At 39.7% G+C, this 27,769-nt stretch overlaps 4 protein-coding genes and 3 non-coding genes across 11 annotated transcripts in view; 1 reads left to right on the forward strand and 6 right to left on the reverse strand.

Moving 5' to 3' along the window:
* The window catches only part of eya4 (EYA transcriptional coactivator and phosphatase 4), a 45,620-nt gene extending 37,931 nt beyond the window's left edge, over positions 1-7,689 (forward strand). For 3 of the 5 annotated variants that reach the window (XM_056405233.1, XM_056405235.1, XM_056405236.1), the window contains 7 exons: positions 1,604-1,693; positions 2,019-2,077; positions 2,349-2,509; positions 2,948-3,062; positions 3,291-3,412; positions 5,330-5,430; positions 6,781-7,689. In XM_056405233.1, coding sequence (XP_056261208.1) covers positions 1,604-1,693; positions 2,019-2,077; positions 2,349-2,509; positions 2,948-3,062; positions 3,291-3,412; positions 5,330-5,430; positions 6,781-6,861 — 729 coding nt within the window. In that variant the 3' untranslated portion in view covers positions 6,862-7,689. Of the gene's footprint in view, positions 1-1,603; positions 1,694-2,018; positions 2,078-2,348; positions 2,510-2,947; positions 3,063-3,290; positions 3,413-5,149; positions 5,431-6,780 lie in introns of all 5 variants that reach the window. The other 2 variants (XM_056405232.1, XM_056405234.1) reach the window with 2 other exon arrangements.
* Positions 7,690-7,883: 194 nt separating this feature from the next.
* On the reverse strand, positions 7,884-11,935 carry rps12 (ribosomal protein S12). Its single transcript, XM_056405237.1, has 5 exons — positions 11,776-11,935; positions 10,074-10,190; positions 9,760-9,862; positions 8,676-8,777; positions 7,884-7,971 (listed from the first exon to the last, which is right to left on the reverse strand). Exons 1-5 carry the CDS (start codon positions 11,787-11,789, stop codon positions 7,909-7,911), a joined length of 399 nt encoding a protein of 132 aa, XP_056261212.1. The 5' UTR covers positions 11,790-11,935; the 3' UTR covers positions 7,884-7,908.
* LOC130160859 (small nucleolar RNA SNORD100) lies at positions 9,560-9,642 on the reverse strand. Its single transcript, XR_008826061.1, has one exon. It is a non-coding gene; the product is annotated as a small nucleolar RNA SNORD100 (small nucleolar RNA).
* LOC130160860 (small nucleolar RNA SNORD100) lies at positions 9,938-10,020 on the reverse strand. The gene has a single exon (XR_008826062.1). It is a non-coding gene; the product is annotated as a small nucleolar RNA SNORD100 (small nucleolar RNA).
* On the reverse strand, positions 10,284-10,360 carry LOC130160856 (small nucleolar RNA SNORD101). Its single transcript, XR_008826058.1, has one exon. It is a non-coding gene; the product is annotated as a small nucleolar RNA SNORD101 (small nucleolar RNA).
* A 1,256-nt stretch (positions 11,936-13,191) lies between the features above and the next one.
* zgc:153284 (uncharacterized protein LOC751696 homolog) lies at positions 13,192-15,801 on the reverse strand. The gene is made up of 3 exons (XM_056405239.1): positions 15,606-15,801; positions 15,155-15,322; positions 13,192-13,581 (listed from the first exon to the last, which is right to left on the reverse strand). The coding sequence occupies exons 1-3, from the start codon at positions 15,648-15,650 to the stop codon at positions 13,519-13,521; spliced, it is 276 nt and encodes a 91-aa protein (XP_056261214.1). The 5' UTR covers positions 15,651-15,801; the 3' UTR covers positions 13,192-13,518.
* Positions 15,802-16,537: 736 nt separating this feature from the next.
* Positions 16,538-27,664, reverse strand: LOC130160752 (deleted in malignant brain tumors 1 protein-like). Its single transcript, XM_056363450.1, has 17 exons — positions 27,526-27,664; positions 27,296-27,374; positions 26,917-26,943; positions 26,483-26,794; positions 24,178-24,471; positions 23,736-24,050; positions 22,970-23,260; positions 21,874-22,188; positions 21,283-21,582; positions 20,582-20,890; positions 20,178-20,492; positions 19,088-19,396; positions 18,700-18,993; positions 18,243-18,578; positions 18,042-18,149; positions 17,464-17,548; positions 16,538-17,343 (listed from the first exon to the last, which is right to left on the reverse strand). Exons 2-17 carry the CDS (start codon positions 27,345-27,347, stop codon positions 17,190-17,192), a joined length of 3,816 nt encoding a protein of 1,271 aa, XP_056219425.1. The 5' UTR covers positions 27,348-27,374; positions 27,526-27,664; the 3' UTR covers positions 16,538-17,189.
* Positions 27,665-27,769: the final 105 nt, after the last annotated feature.

Consider the following 27,769-nt stretch of genomic DNA (forward strand, 5'->3'; position numbering starts at 1 on the left):
ATGCAGCCTTGTGGTTAATTTAGCTTGGTTTGCTTTGTTTTTACAGTGGAGAAATACAGTTTACCAAATGATGGCACCACAAGTCATGACCTGGCACTGAGTAGAGAAAGTTGTGCATTTCTCCTTACCGGCAAAAAAAATGAATAAATTAGATGATTTCAATGGCTCGTCTTCACCCACAGAGATCCATATCAACTGACCAAGCATTAGCATGAAAACAGATAAAACGTGTCAGATTATTTAACTTAAAATATTCCCAAGAGCATTTTTTCTTGCTGCCTCCCGCAAGAAATATGGTGGCAGCTGTGTCTGTTCACACCTCTCCCAAAATAGTGTTTACACTGTTGACATAGCAACCACGAGGAAGATATCTGGAAGATATGCCTCTTCTAAATGGATGTTTCACTCTTCATAAATACACATCTAGACATCTTTTTCACACAGACACACGCCCGTCACACTCACTCACTACGGGAGTTATTATAACCAGGGATAGCGTTCACATCAACATGAAGTGTTGAGTTTCCAGAGCTCGAATGATAACAGCCGAGGTGGGCTGTTAAAGGAGTTGTTTCAGGGGACCCTTGCCAGGACAAAGTAGTATTTGCAGTTCTCTGTGATTAATTGAACTTGTCTGGCAAAATATTACAAAAAACAAAAAAGCCACCTCAGCCTTTCTGCAGCCCAAAGTACGGCCAAATTCAACGGCGCAAAGGGAATGAACACATTTCAGCTGTGAGTGTTTTGACAAACGTGGATGTCCATAACTCCCCTTTGGCTGGCAGTCAACATAATCATTACCTGAGAGACAAACCTAAGTGCCTCTTGTCTGTGTGATTGACAGGAAAGCAGGAAAAGAGCTACAGTCAAAATTGCTGCTATCACCATTAGCAGCTGTTCACTTTTGGAGAGCCATACACAATTCACATCTTTCAACTTTATGGAGCATTCTCATTTTTTTTTTTTTGTACTTTCTCGCACTCAGGAATGCCGATCATCTCTCTCTCTTTCTGTGTGCCTCGCCCGCTCACTTTCACTCTCCTTCCTGTTAGTTTCTTTCTATTCTGGTCGTCTGACGGCGTCAGCGAAACGCGCGGCAAGCTGTCGACCCTCGCTGACCTATCACAGATGATGGTTTTTGCAGCTGAGCCCCGGGCTGGCAGACCGGGCTGCGTTCTCCCAAACACACACACACACACATTCACATACCCACACACACACGCAAACCATTCACATACCACATACACTCCAAGCGCCCCCCTTTGAGGGTACCTACTCTCTGCAATACACACGAATGAAGACACATACTCTTCCTCTCACCCCCCACAAACACAACCCCCTACCAAGCGGGAGGAATGTTGATGGGACAGAACAAGTGCAACCTGTCTGTCAGCATCTGCTGTGATGAGTGGAGCATACCAACTCTGCAAGTGGGGGGGTGGGGGGTGTTGGAGTGGGAGTTGGGGAGAAGTAGAAGGTGTTTAAAACCTGAAATGGTTTTTGGGACTGAGGGAATTAATAACTCTGGAAGAGAGTAAAAGAATATGATAGTATCTGGTCGTCATGGTGATGCCATGATGACATTATTTTCTTCCTTGGTTAGGACCCTCCCATGGCGGTAACACTGGGTCTGAGGATGGAAGAGATGATCTTCAACTTGGCTGACACACACTTATTCTTTAATGACCTGGAGGTGAGAGACACACATCAGCTGACACACACACACACACACACACACACACACACACACACATTTAAGCTTGGAGGTTTCATCGCACAGTATTCAAATTTTGCACAAAGCACGACATTAAGCACAAGTTTCTTGAAGCCACACTGTCATTCCGTGAAATACTACTACTGTCCTCTAGTGGTGTAAAGAGATGTAACACACTCCTCCATGTTTATATTTCAGTTTTAGCACAGACTGCTTTGTTTTAGTTGTTAATGGTGAATGGATTCATACATTTATACAGCTTATCTTATTTTTGAGTCATTTGTGTCTATGTTTGTGTGCACAGGAATGTGATCAGGTACATATTGATGATGTATCATCAGATGACAATGGCCAGGACTTAAGGTGAGAACTTTACCTTTCACAGTTCTATACAATTTAAACTGCTGATAGTGTTCATGTGTTGTTATTTCTAGGCTATGAATTCACAAATTACAGTGTTCAGTTTTGTTTGTTCTTTGTTAAAGTTATTAATCTATTAATTTGATCAATGATTTGATCAACAAAAACATTAAACTGTATATGTTCATAATACTGAATAATAAAAATAACCATTTGATCTTTTTGTTCTACCAGAGCAGATTTTTCAAATAAAACATATCATTATTATTGACAGTACTTACAGTTTTGCAACTGATGGCTTCCATGCAGCTGCAACCAGCGCCAACCTGTGCCTGGCTACGGGTGTCCGCGGCGGGGTCGACTGGATGAGGAAACTGGCCTTCCGCTACCGACGAGTCAAAGAGTTGTATAGCACATACAAAAACAATGTGGGGGGTAAGCCAATCAGACGGGAGTTTACAGGATACCATGGCCATTTAAAGGGTGACATGGAGAGCAAGTGTTGAAAATATGAGTTTTTGTTGAGCCTGAAGTTTAAATTTCTCACTAGAGCTGCTTTGGTTAGAAATAAGTTCAGTTGAACTTATTTGTAATGAAAATCCATTAAACTGTTAAGCAGGATTTCATTGTGTGAGTAAACAACTACAAACGACAACTAAACCTTTGTCACATGCTCTCTTTGGTGTGATTTCACATCACAAACTCTACATAAACTGTCAGTCTTACCCTCAAGAACTTTGCTTGTGGCCTCCAAGTTGTTGATGGGACAGCTCAGGACAAAAACTGCTGATAATGTCCGGACTTGTCCTGCTTTTTGTCCTGTGTGTGACCCGTGTTGCTCTGAGCATTAAGTAAGCTCGTGCTGTGTTTTAGGCCTGCTGGGTCCTGCGAAGAGAGACGCCTGGCTGCAGCTCAGAGCAGAGGTGGAGGCTCTGACTGACTCCTGGCTCACCCACGCACTCAAGTCCTTGTCCATCATCAGCTCCAGGTGCCGCTTTGCATTATATTTATTCTTTCACTCAAAGAAAACAGTGAGACTTTTCCTCTCGCAGCCCTCCTCTCCGTTAATTAATAAAGCCAAGATTCAGAGAGCAGGGAACAAATCTGTATTCAGCATCAGACAACACTGATTCATGATCCATTTCTTCTTCTGTCCGTCCATTCATCTATCCTTTCACCCGCCTTTACACACTATGTTCTGCTCTCTGTCCCACAGGAGTAACTGTGTAAATGTGTTGGTGACCACAACGCAGCTCATCCCAGCGCTGGCTAAAGTTCTCTTATATAGTCTGGGATCCGTTTTCCCTATCGAGAATATTTACAGTGCAACAAAAATAGGTAAGACATAAACCCTCGTGCACACACAGCCACACACAATTGTAAACCAATAATCTAATATTGATGCAAATAATACAGTATAAAGTGGAAAGGGGGTAATTAAATATAGTATATATTTGATGGTATAATATGTTAACATATCAAAAGTCACATGTATTTTGTTGGTTATATGGTTTATTTTTTATGTTTCTTCATCTACTCCATATGTTACTGATATCCTGCTGCCTGTTAAGCTCAAGTTCACTGAACAGATGGTTGGGAATGTTTGAGTTACAATATGTATTTTATACGCATTTTACGCTCTTTGTGTGTGTGTGTGTGTGTGTGTGTGTGTGTGTGTGTGTGTGTATGTGTTCGTATGAGAGAGACGGGGAATAAGTAAAACTGAATCCAATGCACATGAAATTTCTATTAAAGGAAAACAGATCATGCTGGTTACACTCTGGCCACATTTTCCTTCAACTGTTCTCAAAGACAGAATATGCAGAGTAGTCTTTACAGCCTCTGTCGCCTGCTTGAAATGTCTTCTACTATACAGTGTTTTTTGTTACATTATTATACTTCGATTAAAGATTTATGGAACGGCTACTGTACAAAACCCTGTCTCACATTCAACATGTGATCCAAGACGTGTTTTCTATAGATTTGTATGTATGATTGATGATTGATGTATGATTATGAAATGCAGTGGCTTGGAGCTCAAGACAAGTTTCCCCTGCGGGACCATAAAGTATACCTCACTTTACCTTACCTCAACACTGCAGATAAAAAAAATGGCTTTGTAGAAATGCTGCAGTTTTACATATTGCGCTCAGGGGTTAAAACCATTCTGACTGAATATGCCTTGTTCAATCCCAGACTTATTCTTTCAGCTCACATTGAAACCTAAACAACATTATATCTGTCCTCACCTAACACGATCCTGATCTGGCCTTGAACAACTCTAACACTCGTGGGATCTTCAAGGCCGGACGCCCACATTCTGAATGGACTCCGTTAGCTTGAACCTCAGCCGGTTGCGCCAATGTACCGCAGCTGTGGCCAGCATTAAATTATTTTCAACCCTGCATCAATCTGAACACAGGAAACAAAACAACTCGGATTAGGGTGAAGTAGAGAGCCAAAACATTCAGGAAGGAAAATTCAAGCCAAGAGAGAGAGAGTGTGTGTGTGTGTGTGTGTGTGTTTGTGAGCTTATGTTACACCCAATTCAACCCCACGGTGCCTTGATTCAAATGGACGTAGCAATGTGGTAGCCATGACAACCACCTGAGGTTTAAGACACAAGAAGACTGCACAAGTGTTTGAGGTCAGATGCCACATCCCTTAGACTCCTGGATACATTACTTTGCATATGGAATTACTTTATAAGCAATTGACATCATGTATATTTGTACAGGAAAAAGGACAAAGGTTAATATGGGGTGTGACTCCTGACATCCCTCATAGGCACGTGTTGTCCTGGCAACCAGGCTGATTATATTTATCTGATCTGAAGTACATCTTGGGATGCACCACATGGGTGTCAGTAGTAATCAGTGTGATCAATCTGTTATGGGAAAACTGTGTTTTGTGTTTTATGTGCACGTGTGTGCGTGTGTGCGTGTGCGTGTGTGTGTGTGTTAGTGTGTGTGTGTGTGTGTCCTCTCATCCCTCACACCGTTCTGCCTCTTCCTGTGTTTTATTTCCATCTAAACAACAAGGAAAAACCTGTGAAAGCCATTTGTTTGTCTCCAGGCAAAGAGAGCTGTTTTGAGCGTATAGTCTCCCGCTTTGGCACTAACATTACATATGTTGTGATTGGCGATGGGAAGGATGAAGAGCATTCAGCCAGCCAGGTAAACAAACGACTTCTGAACTTTGACCCCTCTGACCTTGTGACCCTCCTTCCTCCCCTTGTTTATTTGTTTTTTGCAGGAAAAGAGAGTTGCTTTGAACGCATAATGCAAAGGTTTGGCAGGAAAGTAGTGTATGTTGTAATTGGGGACGGTGTGGAAGAGGAGCAGGCGGCCAAAAAGGTAATGGACCCGTAACCTCACCGTGACCCCGCCTACTCCACACAGTGTGAGCTCTGATTGGACGAAGCCTGCCTTTCTTTGCTCTAGCGGTTTTGTGTTGGTTATTTACCGGTTTCTGCTGCCTTTTTTTTTTCCTTTTTATGGAGTGACAGGAAACTTTTGATTGCAAGTGTTAGAGTAAAAAAACTGAGATTGAAGCTTGGCTGAAGTTGTACATTTTGCACCTTGATATTTATTTGGCTCACCTACTGCTAATGATTCTAATTAAATAAATTTGTTTGCATTAAATATTTCTAAAATCAGTTTGATTTTCGTCCCATTTGACACCAAAAATGAATGGCTGCCCAAATGTACACAGTAATTAAGCTTTGAACGATCTCATTTGTTTAGAGCGATAATACTGGTTGTTATCCACTTGTGTGTGAAATCTTATTTTTCAATGACACTGTAGTTCATGTGGGAGAAAAGTAGAGTTATATCACCAAGGGTGTAGGTTTGCATATGGATTTTGGGAACATTTTGGAAGGACAGATTTGAGCGAATCAATATTTGAGTGAACTCGTTCGCACTATGCTTGGAGTGAAGTCATATTAGATCATTCCAATGTACCCTCCAAGAGGCTACGTCTCCAAGACGACCGATTTAGGCATGCTAGCATTTGACTGACTGAAGGCTCACGTCATGTGAGAATATCACAGTGGTAACTAACGTCGCAAGAAATATGTCAACTGATGTTATTTAACCATGTTAGCTAGCGTTAACTAGCAAGTTAAACATATGTTTTTATGCCTTACTATACTATGACATATTTTTTTATCTTACTATATAATGACTTATACTATATTACTACTTACCATATGGCAGCACGGTAGTGCAGTGGTTAGAATTGTCTCCTCACCCTAACCCTACCAGTGTTGAGACCAAACCTACTCCCTTGTATATCACAAGGACACAGGTTAGAAGTGGTGATAAACTCTACTTTGTAGCACTGGAACTTGTTTCCTTAAGTGTGAATATAAATCATATTTCTTCTCCAGCCTTGTGTTTCATTCATAATGCTGGGTGCTGGGATTGTTAAAAGGAATAGTTTGACATTTTAGGAAATACGCTCATTCGCTTTCTTTCCGAGAGTCGGATAACTTTTGGATCAGTGGATGAGCATGTTTGCCAAAATGCTAAACTGTTCCTTTGAGTCTTAGGATTGCATGGATTTTGTCTGCAGTGCTTCCGCAAAGCAAGCCGCTACAAGCTACTGTAGTGTAGCTTGCATGACATTAGGTGGTGGTGTGCATCAAATATGTTAACTGCAGTACTGCTGGTTTTAATGACATGTGTGTGTCCACTCCACAGCACAACATGCCTTTCTGGAGGATATCCAGTCACTCTGACCTGCTGGCATTACACCAAGCACTGGAGTTTGAGTACCTGTAACTATTATAGCAATATGGACTCAAGCAATGTTACCATGGACATGGTCAGCGAGGCAGCACCCCCTTCTTTTGTATAACTATTTAAGAACAAACACAATACACTGCGACTGTTTTTGTGATTTTTTTTTTTTTTCTTTTCGTCTTGTTTTTTGAACATCTGGATTTACAAAATCTGAACGGTCTTAAGAAGCAAAGGAGGGATGAAAGGAGGTAAAGAAAAGGACAGTGGGGTTAAGAGATGACTCAACCATCCAACGTGCCCCTGCTCAACCCCCTGGCCCCGATGCTGGGGATGGACCTCTGTGAAAACCCGTGTCTTCTGTCCATGCAGCTGTAGCAGACTGAAACCCTGTACTGACTGAAGACCGCCCCTTGGCCTGGGAAGACATTTCCCTGGGCAACTCGATGTTTGGTTTGTGCTGGAGCACCCAGGCTAGTATCAGGACTGTTGTGGGTCACCTAGGATAAACCGTCCTCAAACAATGAGGGCTTCTCTGTACAGGCAGCATTATGTGTGAAGGGATAACAGCTGCTTGACGTGTTTTCTTCCTGGTGGTATAATCACAACAATGCAGTCTGTGGCAGAAACTTGTGTAAATTATTAACAATAAACTTAAGGGCAGTGGTGGATGCTTTTGTCAAGGAAAGTAAATTTTAATGTTTTGGGGTCTTGTTTTTTCCTCTGGATTTTTTTGTATTTTTTTTTTTCCCCCTTCTTTGAGAAACTGAGGATGTGCGTCATGATGTGTTGTGCCTTAATGTGTTTGAATGTCTTTTCTTTATTCACAAATGTCTATGTAGATATAAAGGAGAAACCTTATCCAAATGACCTATGCATCTTGTCTTCCCTAATGAAATTTATAAACTGATTAAACTTCAGATAACTTACACAGTGCTGCAAGATATTGAATATGGTCCATTTTTCAAGTCTGTTATGTACACATTTTATATATCAGAAACACCCATAAAAAAAAAAATAATATATATATATATATATAAAAAAAATAAGACTGAGACAACAGCTTAATTTTCAGATTTTATTGACATCTCATTTCTTGGCTTTGAAGTATTCCTCAATCACATCCTTGGCTTGAGACTCCTTGCCATAGTCCTGTGGACAGAAGGAAAATACAGTGTATTGATCAACTAAATATATATTGCAGTCACATGTTGGTTAACCAGACTGAGAAACAGGTTTGTGTTTGTTAGACATTTGAAAATCTCATAGCAGCTCTAACTAAAATTAATGACAGGCTCTGCTCTAATTTACACTACTAATATGACCACTCCATAAACCAATTAACCTCCTTAACTCTGGATGTTCCCCTTATATTCTTTAAAATTTCCAACTTGTTCATTGACAGCATGTTTTTATGGCTGAACCATTAAAGTTTAGTGGAAATATTCTGGAGTTTTGTGCATAATTTCCCCCAAATTCAGGCAAACAGTTGCACAGCAGAGAGGTTAATCACAGGATGCCCCATTAATCAAAGCATTTGCTGCCATGTTACAGTATGTAGCCATTCTTAGGGACCCCACACACCACAGATAGATGAAGGGGCTCGTACCCTGGCTGTCATATAGCCAGGAGTTATCAACAACAGCTGCATGGCACGAGGCACAGCACCTGCACTTGTCTGGCAAGCGAGACTGAGCAAGTCTTAAGTCAGAATTCCTGTATTCACTACAGGTATCACAACTTCCATCATCGTCTAAGCATAAGTAAGACAGAACATCTTCCCTGCCGTTACTGTAAGGCTTTGGTGACTTGACAAACATAAAAACACACAAAACACTAAAGAGGGCATCATTTACCTTGACCACGACGCAGCTGCAGCCCACCACCTTGCGGGGTTTGCCCTCACGGTCAATCTTGCACAGACCAACCCACTCACCGAGCTTCTTGTTGTCATCAACCTGAAATGAAATTTATACACCATGTTTTAATTTATGGCCATTTGCAGTTGAGTGCAAAAGTTTGCATCCTGCTTTGACAGTGGGTGAGAAGAAATAAAAAAATAAATAAAAAATTGATAGTCATCAAATAGTACAGTTAGGCTTCAAAATAGCATTCCATAATTCTAATTCTAATCTAAATATGTTTCCCACTAAAGACCTTTTTATGGTATGGCCTCATCGTTAGAATAGAGTTCAAGTCCAAATGTGTCTAATACCAAGCTCAAACGTTTACATCCACTTTGATGAATCTTTTAGGTAATTTTAATATTTAAAAAAAAAAAAAAAAAGAAAAAAAATCAGGTGTCTGGTCTTTTAAAAAAAATAAATAAAAACGTTTTCACCACATAATGCTTGTTGAGTGGCAAAGAGTGTGTTCAATTAGGCTTGCATTTTATATTTGCATGTTCATGCAGTTTGCTGAGCGCAACAACAATGAGAGCAGGGAAACAGCTGTCAGAAGACCTCAAAATTAAACTGGTAAACTATCATCAAACTGGAGAGGGATACAAAGATATCTGAAACCATTTTGGGATCCCACTACCAACTGAAGAAACATGGACACACTAAGACTATAGAGTGCAAGACCAAGAAAAATGAATGAAAAAGCTGCTAGAAAACTTGTTCTAGAGCTACATAAGAATGGGAAACGAACAGCGGGTGATCTGAAAAAGTGATCTGACATATTATTACATAATACCTAAGCAGTGAAATGGAACAGCGGCGATGTGGGTACTACTGGCTGCATCTCAGACAGAAATTGGGTAACAATGGCAATCTCCTCACAGTATTCAGTAGAGGGAGCCAAATCATCATCAGTGATACAGCAGTACATTACATGCTACTTTCAACTCCACTGTCGGTACACAAGACATCCGAAATACCGGCAATGATGCAGTTCCCTTGCTCATCCAAACAGCCCAATTGTCTGCCAGCTCATTACCTTGATCAGGTTGATCTGATGCTCGGCGCAGAGGGCCTCCACCAGCTTGACGTACATGGGCTCGTCGCAGTTGGCTGCAAGGACGCAGAGATGGGCCTGACGCCTGCAAACAGACCGCTGATTAATTTGCAGGAAGAGGTTATGCACCATTAATACGTTTAGAAAGAATAACTCAAGGCGCATCTCAGACAGAAATTGGGTAACAGTGGCAATCTCCTCACGGTATTCAGTAGAGGGAGCCAAATTATCATCAGCGATCCACCTACTAAGAGCGAAATGTTGATCAAGTACAAACATTTTTTCTTAACACTTACTTGTCCAAAGCCTTGGCAGCCTCACGGATACCACGGGCAAGGCCATCATGGATAAGTGCGGTCTTGAGCACTTCAGGGAGAGCGGTGTTGACATCCATCACACCTCCAGCAGGAATGCTATCAAAAATGGGTGCGGAGGAAAAAAAAAAAAAAGCTTAATATTTAAACAAAAGAAGCATAACTCATTTATGTTTTCCAGTTGAGCTTCCAGCATATCAGAACAGGGATCTCACTCATTGTTGAGTGAAGGGGTATCCGACAAAAGATTATGAAGTCATCATTCAAGCACTAGAGAGCTCACATCAGAGGAATGGCTTGACACTAAACATTTAATATTCAACATCTACACTCCAGGACATCTGATGCTTTGATATCACTGGGATGGAAAATCTAGTAGTGCTGCTCAGACAAATGGGGCAGTGGCTCAAACAGTCTAGTTCTGTTTTCCAGAAGTTCACTTTTTAGTTTATACCTGAAAGCAAAGCTACAGTAAAAACTGATTTTACATGAGCATGGCATCTTATAAAGGAAGGACACTCAAGGCAAAATCTTCACCTGTTTCACCTTATTCTGACTACCCCAGCTATCCAACTTACATGTTGAGTACTTGGTAAAAGAAAAAATGCTTAATCTGCTCCTCCCATTGAATGTGATTCTCTCCATATCCAGGTAAATATTTGTTTATTCTGCATTCATAGTTAAATCCTGTTGTAGTAATATGAGCAAGTAATTTGAGTTTTTCTACAGTTTTGCAGCAAATCCAATTCTTTTTTCAAGTTTACCCAGAAAAGTTTTTAAAAAATGGCTCTTTAACATGCTGCACAGACACACACAAAAAAAAAAAAAAAAAATGTAGGAAGAAAACATCAGTTTTAAAAAACACATGATGCATTAAGAGACAAAAGTTGCAGATGAACACATTTACACCTGCACAGCATTTAAACATTCTGCTAAAACATAAGTGCATACAAACAATAAGCTGAATAGTATCTAAGGTTCAGGGGACACCAATAAGTGACGGACATGCCTTGAAGACTTCTCAATGGTAGAAAATAAATTAGGAGGAGAGATTTACTGCATGTAGCATCACTTAACAGTCACATGTTTTCCTGCAATTTTGTTCACTTGCACTTTTCCCATTTACAGTATACTGTATGCCATTTATGCCTTTTCTAATTGGCAAATGTTTCTGAACTTGCACATAGTTATTAACCTTAAGCAGGCATAATGAACTGACAAATGATGTTAAATAAAATGCAATGGCCACTTCACGGGTCAGAAAGGTGGGAACCATCAGATACACCATCATTCTACATTTAATATAACTTTTCTTGCCAGCTTTGACTAACTGTGCACTCTTTCTGACTTTCACAACAACCTCAAACCCTGCACTTTCCTCTAGAACACCTGGTGTCCTTGTGTCTAATAGATACTAGTAGTATTCACATGTGCAGTTATCAAGACGCTATTGTCGTGAATCAAGTCATTTTTAAGCTGTAGCTCGGCTAAGCTAACCAGTTAGCTCTTGTATGATGGGAGTTTGACAGGCTGTAATGATTCGCGACACCAGTAAAAGTATACCACAAAATGTTAACATTATCCTACTACCAAGCCACCCAACAAAGCTCCTTGGTTTCAATTTATACTGTTTAATATCTGGTTTACACTGTAGCGTTATGACAGACAGACGCATCATGCTCACCCTTCCTCGGCCATTGTAAATTTGCGATGGATGGCGGACTTAAAGTTCTGTAATAAAGAGCAGATATGAGAGGAGAGTCATTATCCATTTCAAACAGCTCACTGTGAAGACTTTTTAAACCAAGATGTTTGATTAATCCCGCAGATTGTGCCGGTGATTGAAGAAACGCACCCTTTCCTCCTCGGGCAGCGGGTAAAGAGGACGTCACAAGCCTGCGACGCTGTATTAATACCACCAGGCCCCAGTGGCGTCCGATGTGTTGCCTGAAACTGTTTCCACTGTTTCCACGTTTATCATCTCTACTGGAGACAGTTTTCCCATTTGCTATTAAGAAAAATTTTTTTTGTGGCCTTCATTAATTTTATCATAAAGCCAAACAAGCACATTTTTGTATTCATAAATATATAGCCTAATATATGGAAACCTAAAGTGTTCATTATAGCACACATAAATAATACATAATGAATTGAATATGAATAAATACAGGAAAATACCTTGTGTAACCATGAAAGTGAAAAAATATTTTTGCTTTATAATGCTTTTTTTAATTCAAATAATTATTTCATTTTTCTTCTTGTCACAACATGACAAGTAAATGTAGGTTAAAGGAGCTAAATAGTACTCAGTATTAAATTTTTCTCTGTAGTACCAGTAGTTTGTGTAGTATAAAGTAGTCTTTGATACAGTGCTTTTTAAAGTACTAAATAATTACTTAATATTGTGCTGTCACAGTATGTGAAGTGAAAGCCTACTAGCAAGCACCAGGACAACAGGTTAGGATAATAGTGTCTGTTTCTGCGTAGTTCTGCAATGTTACTCAAATTATTCTGTTTGACATTTTATTCTATAGTGTTCCTACAGTTGCTCTGTCACTATTTTATTCAGTATAGTGGCAACTATGGTTAGACCATGAGTGTTGCTGGGTGTAGGTTTGGTGAAACTCTTTCAGATCTAAGTGTAAAGCTGATGCATTGCAGCACTGATGTTTTTCACTGATGAGCTATTGAAGCTTCCTGTTAAGCTTGACACTTTAAATTACTGAAGTCATTGTATCTTAGTGATTATGTTCACATTTCCATGTGTGTTTGTTTGTCAGCAGGATTACGCAAAAAGCACTGAACCGATTTGCACCGACCTTGATGGAGGGATGGTGCATGAGCCACGGAAGAACCCGTTAAATTTTGGGGCAGATCCAGATCATTTACTGTGAATTAGATTTTTTTTCTCTTAAGTCTGGTATGTTGTTTGACATTGGCCTTGGCAGAGGACTGCGCTCTCTGATTACCCTTAGTTGTTAAAGTTTCTTTGACTTTCTCACTGATAAACCTGTACATAGACACCACTTTGAACCAGGCTTTCTCAAGAAATGAGAAGAAACTCATGTTGCTGAGTGCGAGAGGCAGGTTTCAAACAATGTTTCAACAATCAAACAGTTTTTTATTTAAGATTTTTTTACAAATTGTCTACAAATTGTTCAGATGTGCAACTCTCTCAATTCTGAAAAGAGGGCTGGAAAAGCACTTACACCTCGGTCAAATTTACATTTCCTTAAGGTTTTGGCATTAGTCATCAAATACAAATAAGGCACCTGTCTTCATCAAATAAAACAAAAGGAAACAGAAAATATTAATTTACATATATCTTTATACTACTATTAATCTGTTGTCTGTTTTACTAGATATGTAGAGATTGCAGTAAACATGGTGATGTGGTTGAGTGTTGCGTAGCTGGTCACCATTCCTTTTAGAGTTTGAGAAACTCCTCTAATTGTTCCATCTCGATTGCATTTTCAAACGCAGCAATGTCCTGAAAGACAGAAAAGACAGGTGGGTGGGAGTCAGGGATTTGTGGGTGAGAGTGGAAGGAATGCAGAGAGACAGAGAGATAAAGAAACAGTTATCATCCAGATATTTTCTGATATGTTATAGAGCTGTACATGTTATACAATCTTCTAACAGCTTGTGCACAACATTTTGAGGCTCATAATGGCCAGGCGGAGTTGATATTAAGAAAGTTGGTGTTGTGCCTGTGTAAGAATTTGGATGCAAATACTATAGCAATGACTGAATGAAATAATAATGAAATAAAATAAAGAGTTGACAGCCAATATACCAGCTTTTTCTAGCAGTAGTTAAGGTGTCAATATGCTCCAAAACCACCCACCCCCTTCACTTTCTGATATCAGAATGCAGGGGATGTACCCAACACTGTTATTTTCATGCTTATCGCGTGAGAGTTATTATCACATTATCACATCACATTATTATTATCATCACATCTTGCAAATCTCCATGACGGCAGGCTTTTCACTCGCCTCTATGTTTGGCCATTTGGAGCAGCAATTAAAATCTTCAGGTGTAATTGGACTGAAATATACTGCACTAACTAGTTTGCCTAACCCTGTGTTTAGGCACAGCAGTGCCTTGAGGGTATGACATCAACATGCTCACAATGACATGTTAAGCAGGTAGGCCCAATGTGTGGTGTTATAGTGTTTGATATGCTTGCTTTTGCTAATACAGCTGAAGTTGGTGGGAATGTTCCCAAGTACTGTGTTGGACAAATTGAAAGTTTGACCTGAAATGTTATTATACTTCATCATTTGGAAACATTGATGAATGTCTGTACCAAATGTTGGTCTAGTCCATCCAGTAGCCACCAAGATATTTCTGTTTCAACAAGAAAAGTCAACCTCCAGGTGGAGCTCCAGGAAAAGTCAGGGGCTCACCAAAGTCTTAAAGTCTAGGTTTAACATTTGTGGACAATACATGACTGTACAAAATCAAGTCCATCTGTCCAGCAGTTGTTGTGACATTTCAGCGTGGATGAAGATGAGAGCTAGCACGGCTAAAATCAAAGTTTATGGTGGCATAAAACACAAGTCTATGAAAATATGTGCCTCTTTAGAGGTCTTTTGCAACAGTAAGGATCAAAGGCGACCTCCTTAAGCCAGAGCAACTTTTCTGTTGCAGCAAAGTCTGAACGGTATGCTGACATGAATTTCAAAACGCTCCAGGAGCAATCTAATGTGTGTGTGTGTGTGTGTGTGTGTGTGTGTGTGTGTGTTGGGGAGTGATTAGGGAGTGTACTAGCATGCCTGTGTGTGTAAAAACAAGAGAACTGAGAACACTTATGCATGCATTTCTGACGTCCTTGGGTGTGTGTGTGTGTCTGTGTGTGCAAGCCTATAATATAGTGTAAATATTTATTTAATCCCTGCGTCATGGCCCTAGACTCCCATAGTTTTTTTTTTTTTTTTTACAAATACAGCAAGTGTGTAAATGATTTACACTGAAGCATAACTCCATTAGTTCTGAGAAGGTGGTACATGGTCAAAACATCTTATCATCACTTTTACAGGACATTGTGAAAAACTTACTCCACAGTAGATATCTCCGTTGCATAATTGAGGTGGCAGAGCCTTCGGGTTCCCTGCCCTCTTCCTCATTAAATCCTTGTGTTCAGGATTCTGAGAAATGTCCACAGCTTCAAAAGGGATCTTCTTTGATTCCAGGACAAAGAAGATTCTGTCCTGATTTTTCTTCAGCTGGAGGAGACAATGTTTCAATCAGTATTAAATTCACGCACATCCCTTACAGGCTACACTTAAACCATGTTCTGTGTTACACTAAAATTTGCTTAACTGTCCACAACGAGCATCTTCTGTTTGTATACAGAAATAAAATGTAAACACTGTACACACAGTTCTACAAAGAATATGCTGCACTGAATTCAACATGCCTCATGATAGTTTGTTTGATATCGCCAATATGTATTAACAATATGGCAAAAAGTAAAAGAATTAAGCAAGTAAGAAAAACGTACTGTACCTCCAGAGAACCGCTCACGCTGGAAAAAAACAAAGTGAGTGGCATATCTGCTATTTGAACAGAAACACCTCAATCTAGACTCATATAAACAGGTTTATAGACAGATACAGATTGACAGAGGTACAGATAGAAGCGGAGAGACAGAGAATGTTCCAGTTTCCTAGATGCAGGTATGTGCTGCTGGTTTGCTGCAACAGCAGACAAGGTAAGCAGGTTTGGACACGGCTTACCTGCCTGCATAGGCACACCCACTTGAGTGCCATACCAGTCGCAGCCTGTCTGCAAGAATTGTGAAAGCACTAACACTCACACTCACATACTACTACCACTGGTGGGAAGCAAGTAATTACATTAACTCAACACTTCACAGTTTACAAGCGCTTGACCTAAGTATTTCCAGTTAGTACGTCGTCATACTTGTGTTCCAGTACATTTCAGAGTAAAATATTGTATCTTGTACTCTACTTCACAGACCTTCTTCATGGAAGACCTTTTGTCACATGAGGAAAAGCACAGCTGGAAATAATAAAATCTTTCACGCTGGCTCACTGTAACACTGTCATGGCTGAATGGGACACTTCAACCATTGTTAAAGTTATTAGTAATAACTGTTGTAACAGTTAAGTTACTTTGCAGATTAAGGTTTTAAAAATCATAATGGACATATTAATCATAATATTTTGTTTAGCCATACATTGAAATTCTCGAAATATATGTAAAATTGTTAAAATCAGCTACGATCTGCCCAACTACAACATTCAAATGTTGCTTACAAATTAATCCATCAGTAACAACAATAAGATCTTGTATACTAGGATTATTATTCATTGATGTATTTGATGGAACAGCCCGTCTCTTGTGTGCAGTGTTGTTAAAGCACATTTGCTTCCTAATCAAGATGATTAAAAGCTTTGGCAAATAAAAAAGAGTAATTGTTGTAAGAAATACAAATTTATTGATCAGCACTCAAACACACCAAGAACAAAGCAAATTATCATGCAGTACAAAGACAATGTAAAAAGCAAAGCAAAGGTGTATTTCATGATCATTACATTTCAACAGGTCCGTGAACCTTAGCCTTGTGATCGGCAGAATTTCCCAGAAAAAAAAAAATCACTACAGGAATAAGTATAAGTGTTACAGGGAAACTTTAACAAGACGGCATCATATATGCTATTTAAAATTACATTTTCAATTTCTGCAAAGTACATTTTTTTAAATCTTTTTGAGGAAACATGAAGTTGGTAGATTTACTGAATCATTTGTTTACTTAAAAAGAACTGTAAAAACACAATCAACACAGGTCCCTAATGTTCCTATGGTCGACCTTAAAGAGCAATCACAACACCAGATGATGTTTTTTGCTGACTTCAACTTCCAGACTTGCTGCTGCAGTGTAGAGGTGAACCCCAGGGTGTATCAATACACCGCCACATCACTGGTAGGTGTAGCTACGAGTGCAACAGAAATGAAACTTTTAACCAGAGAGAGCAGAGAAACACTGCTTTTTAGCCCGGTGTTTGCGTTACTCTTTAACTTTAGTGAAACCACATGACACAGGTTATTCCTTGAGTCATTTTGTCATCACGAAACAACAAGTGGTTCAAGCTCATAACAGACTCTCCCAGCCAGGTCCTCAGGGACTCTCTCGACAGAGTTATCAAAATCAACATCCGCACTCTTGTTCTCTGGGGCGACACTCTGTCCAACATACTCATTCACACAGGTATTGCGGTCCCTGATGGAGATAAAGAAGACAACAATTGCAAACATGTATTATGTCATTCATGTTGTTAGATCTAAAATATATATGATATATATGAATCTAAAAATATATGTTTTAGCACTGTTTTCCTACCTTCCATCGAGTGCTCCATTGCTTCTCTCTTCCCTGTCTTGTTTTATTGCTCCTCCAAACCGGCTACTAAACTGAACCATGGTACCTGAAAAGTGAGTATGACATCACCATGACATCATTCTTTTAAAATGAAATGATTTTTTTTGGCCACTTGAGGGCAGCATAACAAGCTGTGAACACAATACTGACATATCATCACCTTCCAAAATTGTTATGCATTAGCACCACCAATATGTTCAACTATGTTCACGTGCAAGTCGTTAACTTTGTCTGTCTGCCATTTGGTGCTGGGCAGGTAATGTTCAGCAGGGTTATTAAAGTTTCTTAGTTAAATTGCCTCTTGCAGCTGAAAAAAGTGAACCAAAACAGTAAAGTTGTTTGCTGTAAAACCAAAAAAATGTGCTGAAAGACACTAACAAGCGGCGTAGAGCTGAGTGGAGTCTTTTTTTTTTACATTGTTAATATCAATGTGTTGATTGGTGCGGCTTTAAACAATCTAGACACATTGTCTGATATTAAAATAAAGGCTGCATGGCAGTAATTTTGATATATAAAAAGTATGTCTATCTGCCACTTACCTGCACCGCGCCACCTCCTTCTCCAGACCAGGTAGATTATCACCAGCACGAGTAGCAACACCACTAGACCACCCACAAGTCCTCCGACAACTGAAGATGATGAGGTTGCTGTAGGGATTAAAAGATCATTTAGCAGAGTTAGCAAAGGAGAAAACTAGCAATAATCACTGTGGAAATATATTCTTCTTCCTTGGGTCTTACCGACTACAGTAACTTCGAGTGACTTCGATGGAACAGAACTGAAGGACAACGAGGAGATGTTAACATTATAGATGCAGGTATACTCTCCTTGGTTTTTAGAATCTACTGCAAGGATTTCAAAGTACGCCAGGTAGAATATAGAGTGTCCAAATGCTGGCTTCATTTCAGTGGTGTTCATGGTAGACTCTCTCAGATAGAAGACCCCATCAGGATATCTGGAATGGGTAGAGCAAGTGATGGAGAGAGTGCTGCCTTGGTTGACCGATATTTTGTCAGGGCTGTAGATCACCATTGCATGAGGAGAGGTCAGCGAGATGGTGGGCTTTTCCAGATTCACTGAAGGAGAGAGACACATTTTTACAAACTCATGTACATCACAAAACACGTTTGCAATCTCACATAATCAAATTTTCAATAATTATGTTCAAAAGGACAGCCAAATGACAAAATTACTGACCTATAACAGAGAGGTCTGCGATTTCTCCTTGGGGATAATAGATGACTTGATCGGGCAATTTCTTGTGATATTCACAAAAGTATGACCCCTTCAGGTTGAAGTCCACTGAAGGGAAGGCAAAGGTTACAGCTTCGTGTTCAGAGAATTTTTCCATTTTAAATGATTCTTGGGTCTTTTTCAGGACGAATGTTCCTCCTGAGTGTTCTGTTACGATAGTGCAGGTGATTTCAACTCTGTCACCCCAGTTTACCTCTGAAGAAGGACTCAAAGAGATTTGGGGTTTCTGTAGAGCACCTGAAATGGTTGATAAATTGTAATTAATTTGTTGTGTCATAACAATCAACGCAGCTCCATTACCACCAGTTGGTAGATTCAAAATGAGCCTTACCTAAACAGATAACACCTGCATCTTCACCGTGCCCACAGTTATTTTCTCCAAACCCGGGATGAGAGCAGTGTGTGAGAGCAGACTCTTGGCCTGAACACTCCACATTATCCAGCCATATTGGACCACTGCCTCGACCAAAGTGGGCACTTATAGGAGCAGAAATTGCGTGACCGCAGTCAAGCTGTCTACACACCACATCCGCATTGCTCATTTCCCATTCATCATCACACACAGTCCCCCACTGGCCTTTATAGTGAATCTCAACTCTACCGGAGCATTTATCTGCACCATTGACCAAACGAAGCTGTGCTGCAAACGAAAACAGAAATAAGTGAGTACACATACAAAGGACAGCTCTTGAGACATGCATTTATATACAGTTCTGTAAGTGTATTCTGAGTTAAACCTATTTTTGAAATGCTAGGGCATTTTACACATTATCCCACCATTATATCAGAAGCTACTGTAAATTCAAAAGCAAAACGGTAAAATGAGTGACATACGGAAAAACAGTGATGTAATATATCTTGTCTCAAGTAAATGAAAGCGATAAAGCAACAGAAAATATGCTAATTCCCTTTCTTGCCAAGAGTTAGATTTGAAGATTGATACTACTCTCAGTTCTGTAGGATAAATGTATACTGCAGACAGCTAGCTTAGCTTAGCATTAAGACTGAAAACTTGGAAAAAGCTACCCTGCTTTGACAGCATAATCTACCTACCAGCATCACTATAGCTCAATAATATACATTTTATACCTGATTTATGATTCATTCAGGGCAGCTGTTTCCCTGTTTCCAGTCTTTATGTTAAGCTGGGCTAACCCTCTACTAGCTCCAGCTACATATTTACCTTACAGATGTGAGAGTGGAATCAAGCTTCTTATCTAAATCAATGAAACAATGCAAATTAGTGTATTTCCTAAAATGTTGCACTTAATTGAATAAAGTAAATAAAATATTTCTCAATTCACTGTTTTCACTTGGTATCTTTTAACACATACAAATACAAATAAGCAACTGCTGATGATATTATAATATTTTTCCAACTCCATGTGATAATTTTGAACACATAATTTAGAGGGCTATACCTGCACAGAGAACACCAGCATCTCGTTCATGCCCACACCTTGCTGTTCTGAAACCTCTCACCGCGCATTGCTGAAGAGAGGTCACGTTGTCAAAACATGATTGGCTAGCCTCCACTACTGATCCACTGCCCTGTCCAAAAGTGGCACTGCCAGGAGCGTTCACAGCACGTCCACACTCCAGCAGCTCACACACTGTCTGAGCTTTACTCAGGTTCCAGTCTGCGTCACACACTGTTTGCCACATATCACCATGACGGACCTCTACTCTGCCAGAGCACTCATCCTTATCATTAACCAACCGGACCTCCAAACTTCCTGTGAAGTCAAGTAAACATAAGTGGTCATAAGGCAGTCAAAGATATCAGAGACAAAATTAATACAAGAAAAAAAAATTTTTTTCTTACCTGTGCAGACAACACCAGCAACTGAGGTGATGTTACAAATTTTGTCTCTAAATGGTCTTTGTGGGCATTGAGTCAGTGTAGACTCCAATCCATTGCATTCAATTTGATCGATCCAGGTCCGTCCTGTGCCGTGCCCATAATCAGCCATGGTGGTAATCTTGTGAGCCCTCCCGCAGTTGATCTGTCTGCACACCACTGTGGCATCATTCATATCCCAGGCGTCGCCACACACATTCCCCCACTGGCCTTTGTCGTAAAACTCCACTCTTCCAACACAGCGATTGGGCCCACTGGCCAATCTCACATTGCCTGGAAGTGATAGTTGTTATATATACATGCTGTCCAACTGCAGATATCTTTAAGTCTAGCTAAAATCAAAATTCATATTTGCTACAAAAAAAAAAAAAGAAGAATATATTTAGGCTTGGCGTTTGTTTTGTCTTTGGTCCAAATTGCAATTGCCAAGTTTTGTTAATTTTTCTGTGATGAAAGCACCATCTACTTTTGTGTTCTCCACTGTTCTCAATTTGACTGGTACAATATATGTGAGGACAGGCATTAAAATATATGTAGTAATAGAGCTCAATTTCAAACTAAAACATTGGCTGTAAACCAAAATATGTAGGTGCAGTATCATTATATGTTATGTCTTCCACAATAAGTGAGGAGAATTCAAGTTTCAGTTCAACTTCAAGTCTTACCTGTACATTCAACAGCTGCTTCTTCAACATGATTGTGGCTGGTTGCGACATATTCTCTCAGCGTGCACTGTGTGAGAGAGGTCTCTCTACCTGTGCATATGACCTGATACCCTCTCAGATCATCGCCTTGACCAAATGACCCTGTGACCTTGACAGGATCTCCACAATTCATCTCTCTGCACACCACTGTGGCTTCATTCATTCCCCAGTTAAGATTAAATGCTGGTGACCAGTGGCCACCATGGTGGACTTCCACCCTGCCTGAGCACTGGTTAGTCCCATTGATCACTCTAATGGTAGCTAGAAAGCAAAGTAGAGAGAATCAGCAATTAGCTACTTGGTGTTTGGACAAATTTGAAAAAAAATGTTCATTCCAAATATATGTGATATTCTGATTGATATACTGTAGTCGAAATAAGTGGTGACATAGCAGTTTAATTCTTGACAATAATCAGTAAATTATTCATCTGAGGGAATTAGGGGTGACAGATAAATGTAAGCCTGAAAGCCACTGTTTCAAATGAAGTAAAAAAAGAAAAAAAAGTTCTAAACAGAGAACAGTGAACAACACAGCAGAGTAATAATCGATACCTGAACACACTACACCAGCATCTTCACCATGGCCACAGTTATTCTCTCCAAAGGAGGGATGTTGGCAGTGCACAAGGGACGACTCATTCCCAATACAGTTGACGTCATCCAGCCAGATGTCTCCTTGGCCTTGACCAAAGAAAGCACTCGCTTTGGCTGTCTGAGCTGATCCACAGTCCATGGCTCTGCACACCACTTCAGCATCCCTAAAGTCCCAGTCATCATCACATACTGTTCCCCACTGGCCGTTATGAAGAATCTCCACTCTGCCAGAGCATCGGTCAGTGCCATTGGCAAGCCTTATTGGTGGATTACCTGAGGACAGGTCCACATATTAAAATTCTTTACAACCTAAACTCGCACATTAAATATTATGGTTTATAGTAAATGTGTGTTCAGTAGTTTATTAGTTAGGTAGGTAGTTAGTTAAGCAGTTTATTGTTCATAGTGTGTGCACAAACATAAGGAACATCAAGTAAAAAGACAGCTGTCGTTAAAAAGAAATATAAAAAAATGAACAGATCATTACTAGATGCTGCTAGCCACGCAGCATTGCTACCACTAACTCTGACATCCAACGCTGTATATTTTCATTAATACTTTGCTGCAAGTATTATGCATTTGCAGCATTACAAAGACATTCAGAAACTCTTTTAACTACTTGATTTTCATATGCCATAGACCTTCATTATTTTCCAAAAACTTTTTAAAAATCACAGTTGTAATGGTTCAAGTGTTCATTCATTAGCATAAACATGGGCATGGTTTATTTTGAGTCCATCCCACATTCATTGTCCTACATTGTCTTGTCACTAGCATCCCTGAAAGCAGTCCCAAATAATTGCACTATTTGCTGCTGTTTGATTGTTTACTAAAAACTACAGTACCTGCCTGTTTTTCAAAAATTAGTGTATATATGTGACGTGCTTTCAAAGATTTAAGTCCTCAGTCGTAACCAATAGACTTGGGACTGAGTGCCACAGATTATTGAGACATGGACCAGCGCTTTATTGATTTTGGTACATTGATGAGATTGCCTGACATTAACAATAATATAGAAATGCCAGTCTTTTCTATCTTATCTTTTGTGTCTTACCTGTGCATGAAATGGAAACACCAGTACATGTCCCTGTGTAATCTTGAAGTGCGCACTGGCTGATAGAGCTCACATTGCCAGAGCAACTACCTGTAAACCCTCTCAGTCCACTGTCACCAAAGTTGAACTTTTCTTGGTATTTTTTGGGAGTTCCGCAACTGAGTTCCTTACACACCACCGCAGCCTCTTTAAGGCCCCAGTTATTATTACAAATTTTCCCCCACCGGTCATTGTGGAAGACCTCCACTCTGCCAGAACATTGGTCAGTCCCATTGCTCAGCCTGAGTGTTGCTGGAAAGTAAGCAGTCAAAAAGAGGCATTGTAATTAAAATGTTGAAGAAAAATTATAATATTTCAAAAATCACACACTTCCACTTGCTTTTACGTTGACATTACACCACAGAGCAACCACAAACAAAGAGAGTAAAGATGACTGTGCAAAAGCTACAGGGGATCTAGCATAGAAGAGGTTTATAAATGATACTGCTACTATACAGTGACCGAAATGTGGAAGTAATGTTAATTTACATGCCACAATATCATTCATGACTGGAAAAAAATGGCTATCCATCAATCTTGCATACAAATGCAAATATAGGAATGTGTGAAATTAGAGGTAAGTGTGATATTTCCAGCTCCTCAGTTTGCATGTCTGTATGTATTGCTCTGGAACTCACAATTGGGGTGTCGCCATCTAACATCTAGCTTCAAGTACTTCACCAAGTATGACTTTAATGAATAACACATTAAGTAGAACATGTGTTACCTGAGCATTCAACACCAGCGTCCTCATTGTGGTCACAGTCATGTTCTCCAAAACCTCTGTGAGGACAGTCAGCAAGTGACTTCTCAAGACCAGTACATTCAATGTCGTCCAGCCAAACCTGTTCCTCGCCTCTGCCGTAGAAGGCCTTGTACTTGACTGCAAGGGCATTCCCACAGTTCATCTCTCGGCATGATACAGTTGCTTCCTGCATCCCCCATCTGTCATCACAAACTGTTCCCCACTGTCCGTCATGGTAGACTTCCACTCGACCCGAGCACCGATTAGTCCCATTCATCAGACGAATTGGTTTACTGTCTGTTGGGTGAAAAGACAAAGTCAAGGGCATGTTTACTGAGAGGCCACTCAAACAAGAAAAGAGTCTAATCATGTAAATGTCACCTTGAAATTACTGACGTAGTAGGGTGACCACATGATCACTTACTTGTACAGAAAATAGTAGCATCAAGACAGGTTTCCTTGAAATCTTGAAGTTCGCATTTTGATATATCGGTCTCATTTCCAAGACAGGTGGTTTTGACTCCAAGCAGGTTATGTGCCTCTCCGAAATTTGGCGCTATAGTCTGAATTACAGGAGTGCCACAGCTAATTTCTCGGCACACCACGTTGGCTTCTTCCTTGCCCCAGTCACTGTTGCATGCCCGTTTCCAGTGGCCATCAAAATAGACTTCCACTCTGCCATTACACCGGTTGCTTCCATTGACCACCCTGACATGCTCTGAAAATAATGTGATCAGAAATATAAATAAAATCAACTAATATTTTTTTAAAAAGTGGTTTTCTTCAAGATGTTGAAAAATACAAAGTGACAAATAATACAGTGAAAAGGTGTGAAAATCTGCATAATGAAATATTGTTCAAAGTCACTGAACATTATTTTAAATTCTAGTGACAGCAACAGCAAATATAAAATCATGTGCAAAGCTTAGAATATTTGCATTTGATAGAATGGTGAAGTCATGAAAATCAGAGTCTTGAGATTGAATGTTTCACTTTGTATATATATATCATATAGCCTAGTTAACAAGAAAATTTGGAGCAAGCTAATACAGTATACTTAAAGAAAAGTGTAGAATAGAATGAATTGATCAACCTTCAAGATACTTCAAGAGGCTCAAAAAGAAAATGGAGATAGTTTCGACCATTTGGGAAACGCATTAATTTGCTTTCTGGCACAGAGTTTGATGAGAAGATTGATATCACTCTCATGTTTATCTGTTAAATATAAGGCTACAGCAGGCAGCCAGTTAGCCTATCTTAGCATAAATACTGAAAGCAGTGGGAAACAGCTAGCTTGGCTCTGGCCAGCAGACATTATCACCACTAGATCTAACAAATTGACATGTTTCCGTTTAATCTGTACAAAAATGTGTAAAAACAACTATTTCCCTTTATATATTTCTTCTGAGTAGTTGCTGGGCAGACATTGGAAACTGTAGGAAGTTAAGAGCCGCTATGCTACGCTATGCTCAGTTAGCATAAGTGTGGAAACAGTTTGCCTGGCTCTAACAAAAAGCACCATGTTATTTATATAATCTGTACAAAAACAGAAGTGCTTAGAAAGGTCAGCAGGCAGTATCTACATATTTACCATAGAGACATGAGAGTGTCATGTAATTCAGTAATTCTTCAGAACAAAGACATGAGGGGCCAGCATGAATGCATGATGATGAATGGCCATCCGGGAGCTGCTATGTTGCAACATCATTATCACGACAGAGAGCAATACGGTGGCCGACAAGGGAAATCGCGCTGCAAAGGCCAAAAACACTTCCAAAAGGAGAAAACAAGCTGCAAATTCATAAACGACGCAGATTCAGAAACACTTACGAAAAAACAAAAGAAAACAACGGGATCGTGCTGCCATTGCAAAAACGTGCTGCAGGAAGCCAAAACAAAGACATTTACAGCAAACACGCTACAACAACAACAACAACAACAACAACAAAAACACAAACCTGTAAAACGAATGCAAGAGAAAAAAAGCGCTGCATGTTCAAAAAAACAAACGGAAGTGCTCCAGGCCTCTAGGGGGAGGGGACACCTTGACCATAAACTTGCACTTGTCTTTGTTTTGGCAGCACTTTTTTCCACTTGCAGCACGTTCTCGTTTATGTATTTGTTTTAGTATTTTTCGTATGTGTTTTTGAATCTGCATTGTTTATGCGCGTTTGCCCTCGTCGGCCACTTTAGAGCAATCATCTTAAAGCAGACATCCACTTGTGAATTGTTGACAATGCAATTTCTTTCTCAAAGCAAGATACAATAATATGATTAGATACTAAGATAAGTGCTGCGTTAGCTGCATTTCACCACAGCTGTATTTCCCAATTTTCCCAGTTCCACATTTCATGGCAATTCCCAGATAGAAATAGGGGAAGGGGTTTTTTGATTTCATAAGCTATCTCCTGTGTGTGTAATTAAAGAAAAAGATTGCTAACAGGGGCAAAGCCTGACTGTCCGAATGTGACCTACTGACATCTTTATAGCACCAATTAACACATCATATCTTGTTTGTTTAGTTTGTACAAAAACTAAATATATTTACTGGACAGATAGAGAGTAATATAAAGTGATAAAACTACTTTCAACTTTTCACTTGAAATAAATATCTCAACTAATCCTTCAATAAAGGTACAAAGTGTGCTCTTTGACTAAGTGTTTCAGGTAAAAGTGGGTCAAGTGAAGCAAACATTACTGAGAAAAGGACTCATTGGACTCATTCTTACCTGAACAGACAACCCCAGCGTCTTCACCATGGCCGCAGTTATTTTCCCCGAATGGTTTGTGTGGGCAGTTGAGGAGGGAAGTCTCAAGGCCAGTACACTGAACATCATCCAGCCAAATCTCGTCCTTTCCCTGCCCGAAGAAGGCACCTTTTTTGGCCTCAAGAACTGTCCCACAGTTTAACTCTCGACACACCACGTCAGCACTGGCAATGCTCCAGCGATCGTCACACACTGTTCCCCAGCTATCTCTGTGGTAGACCTCCACTCTGCCAGAGCAACGTGAAGGCCCAACCAGCCTGATTTTTTCACATTCTGGAAATTGAAAAATGAAACTGCCTCATCATGAACTCAATAACAAAAAGTCAGGGCGTTGAAATATAAATATCTAAATGATATGCATGATATTTCAGGCATGAAACATAAAACTCACTGACCTGTAAGCAGCGGTAGACTCAGTAGTCCTACAGCAGAAAAATACATAGTAAGATGTTCTAATTAAATCATAGCAGCCCTGACAATCATGATACACATATCAAGAAAGATTAACCAGTAACTACACAGTGCTGTAATCTGTCAAATTTATCATGAAAAAACCCTTGAGATCTATCACTTCATTTTCAAGATGGTTCCAAAACATGTAACTCCCAGTGTTTCAGCATCTACCTTAACAGTCACATTGATCAAAAACATCAAAAAGAACTCCTATCAATAAAACATTAAATGTGGAAATCTATTTCTTTTCATACAAATATTGAGCTGCTAACTGGCTTTGAAGGTATGCAACCAAGTCAAGTTGAGAAAAAAGAAACTCACCTATTGACAAATAAAGAACAAAATGTAGTTTTTCAGCAGAAATGAAGATCATATTTTGTCCTCAAAATGGGGTCAAATGCTGTCATGGCACAGTAAAAATAAAAAAAAGAGGTAGTGTTACTCTTTGTTAACAAATCTGCATTATTTCCTCATTGGTCTTTATCAGAGCAAAACCCCCCCCCAAAAAACAAATTGATATTTGGAAACCATCAAGTTTCAAGAAACCTTACCTTTGAAATCAAACAAGTCTGGGCAACTATTAAATTGAACTCACAATTTAAAATAAATCATATTAGAAACATCCAAAGGATAGAAGTCCCATGTACAGCTCCAGTAATTGAATAAAAGTGACTGACTGGACTTGGACTGCAAACTGGATGCATGTTGACATTTTGATCAATCATTAAAGAGAGGATCAGAGGAGATTTCATTTTGTTTTACAAAATGTCTACTTTTCTGTTTGAAAAAGGCATC

Source organism: Seriola aureovittata, chromosome 19, assembly GCF_021018895.1.
Source record: "Seriola aureovittata isolate HTS-2021-v1 ecotype China chromosome 19, ASM2101889v1, whole genome shotgun sequence".
In the NCBI taxonomy this organism is placed as follows: domain Eukaryota; kingdom Metazoa; phylum Chordata; class Actinopteri; order Carangiformes; family Carangidae; genus Seriola; species Seriola aureovittata.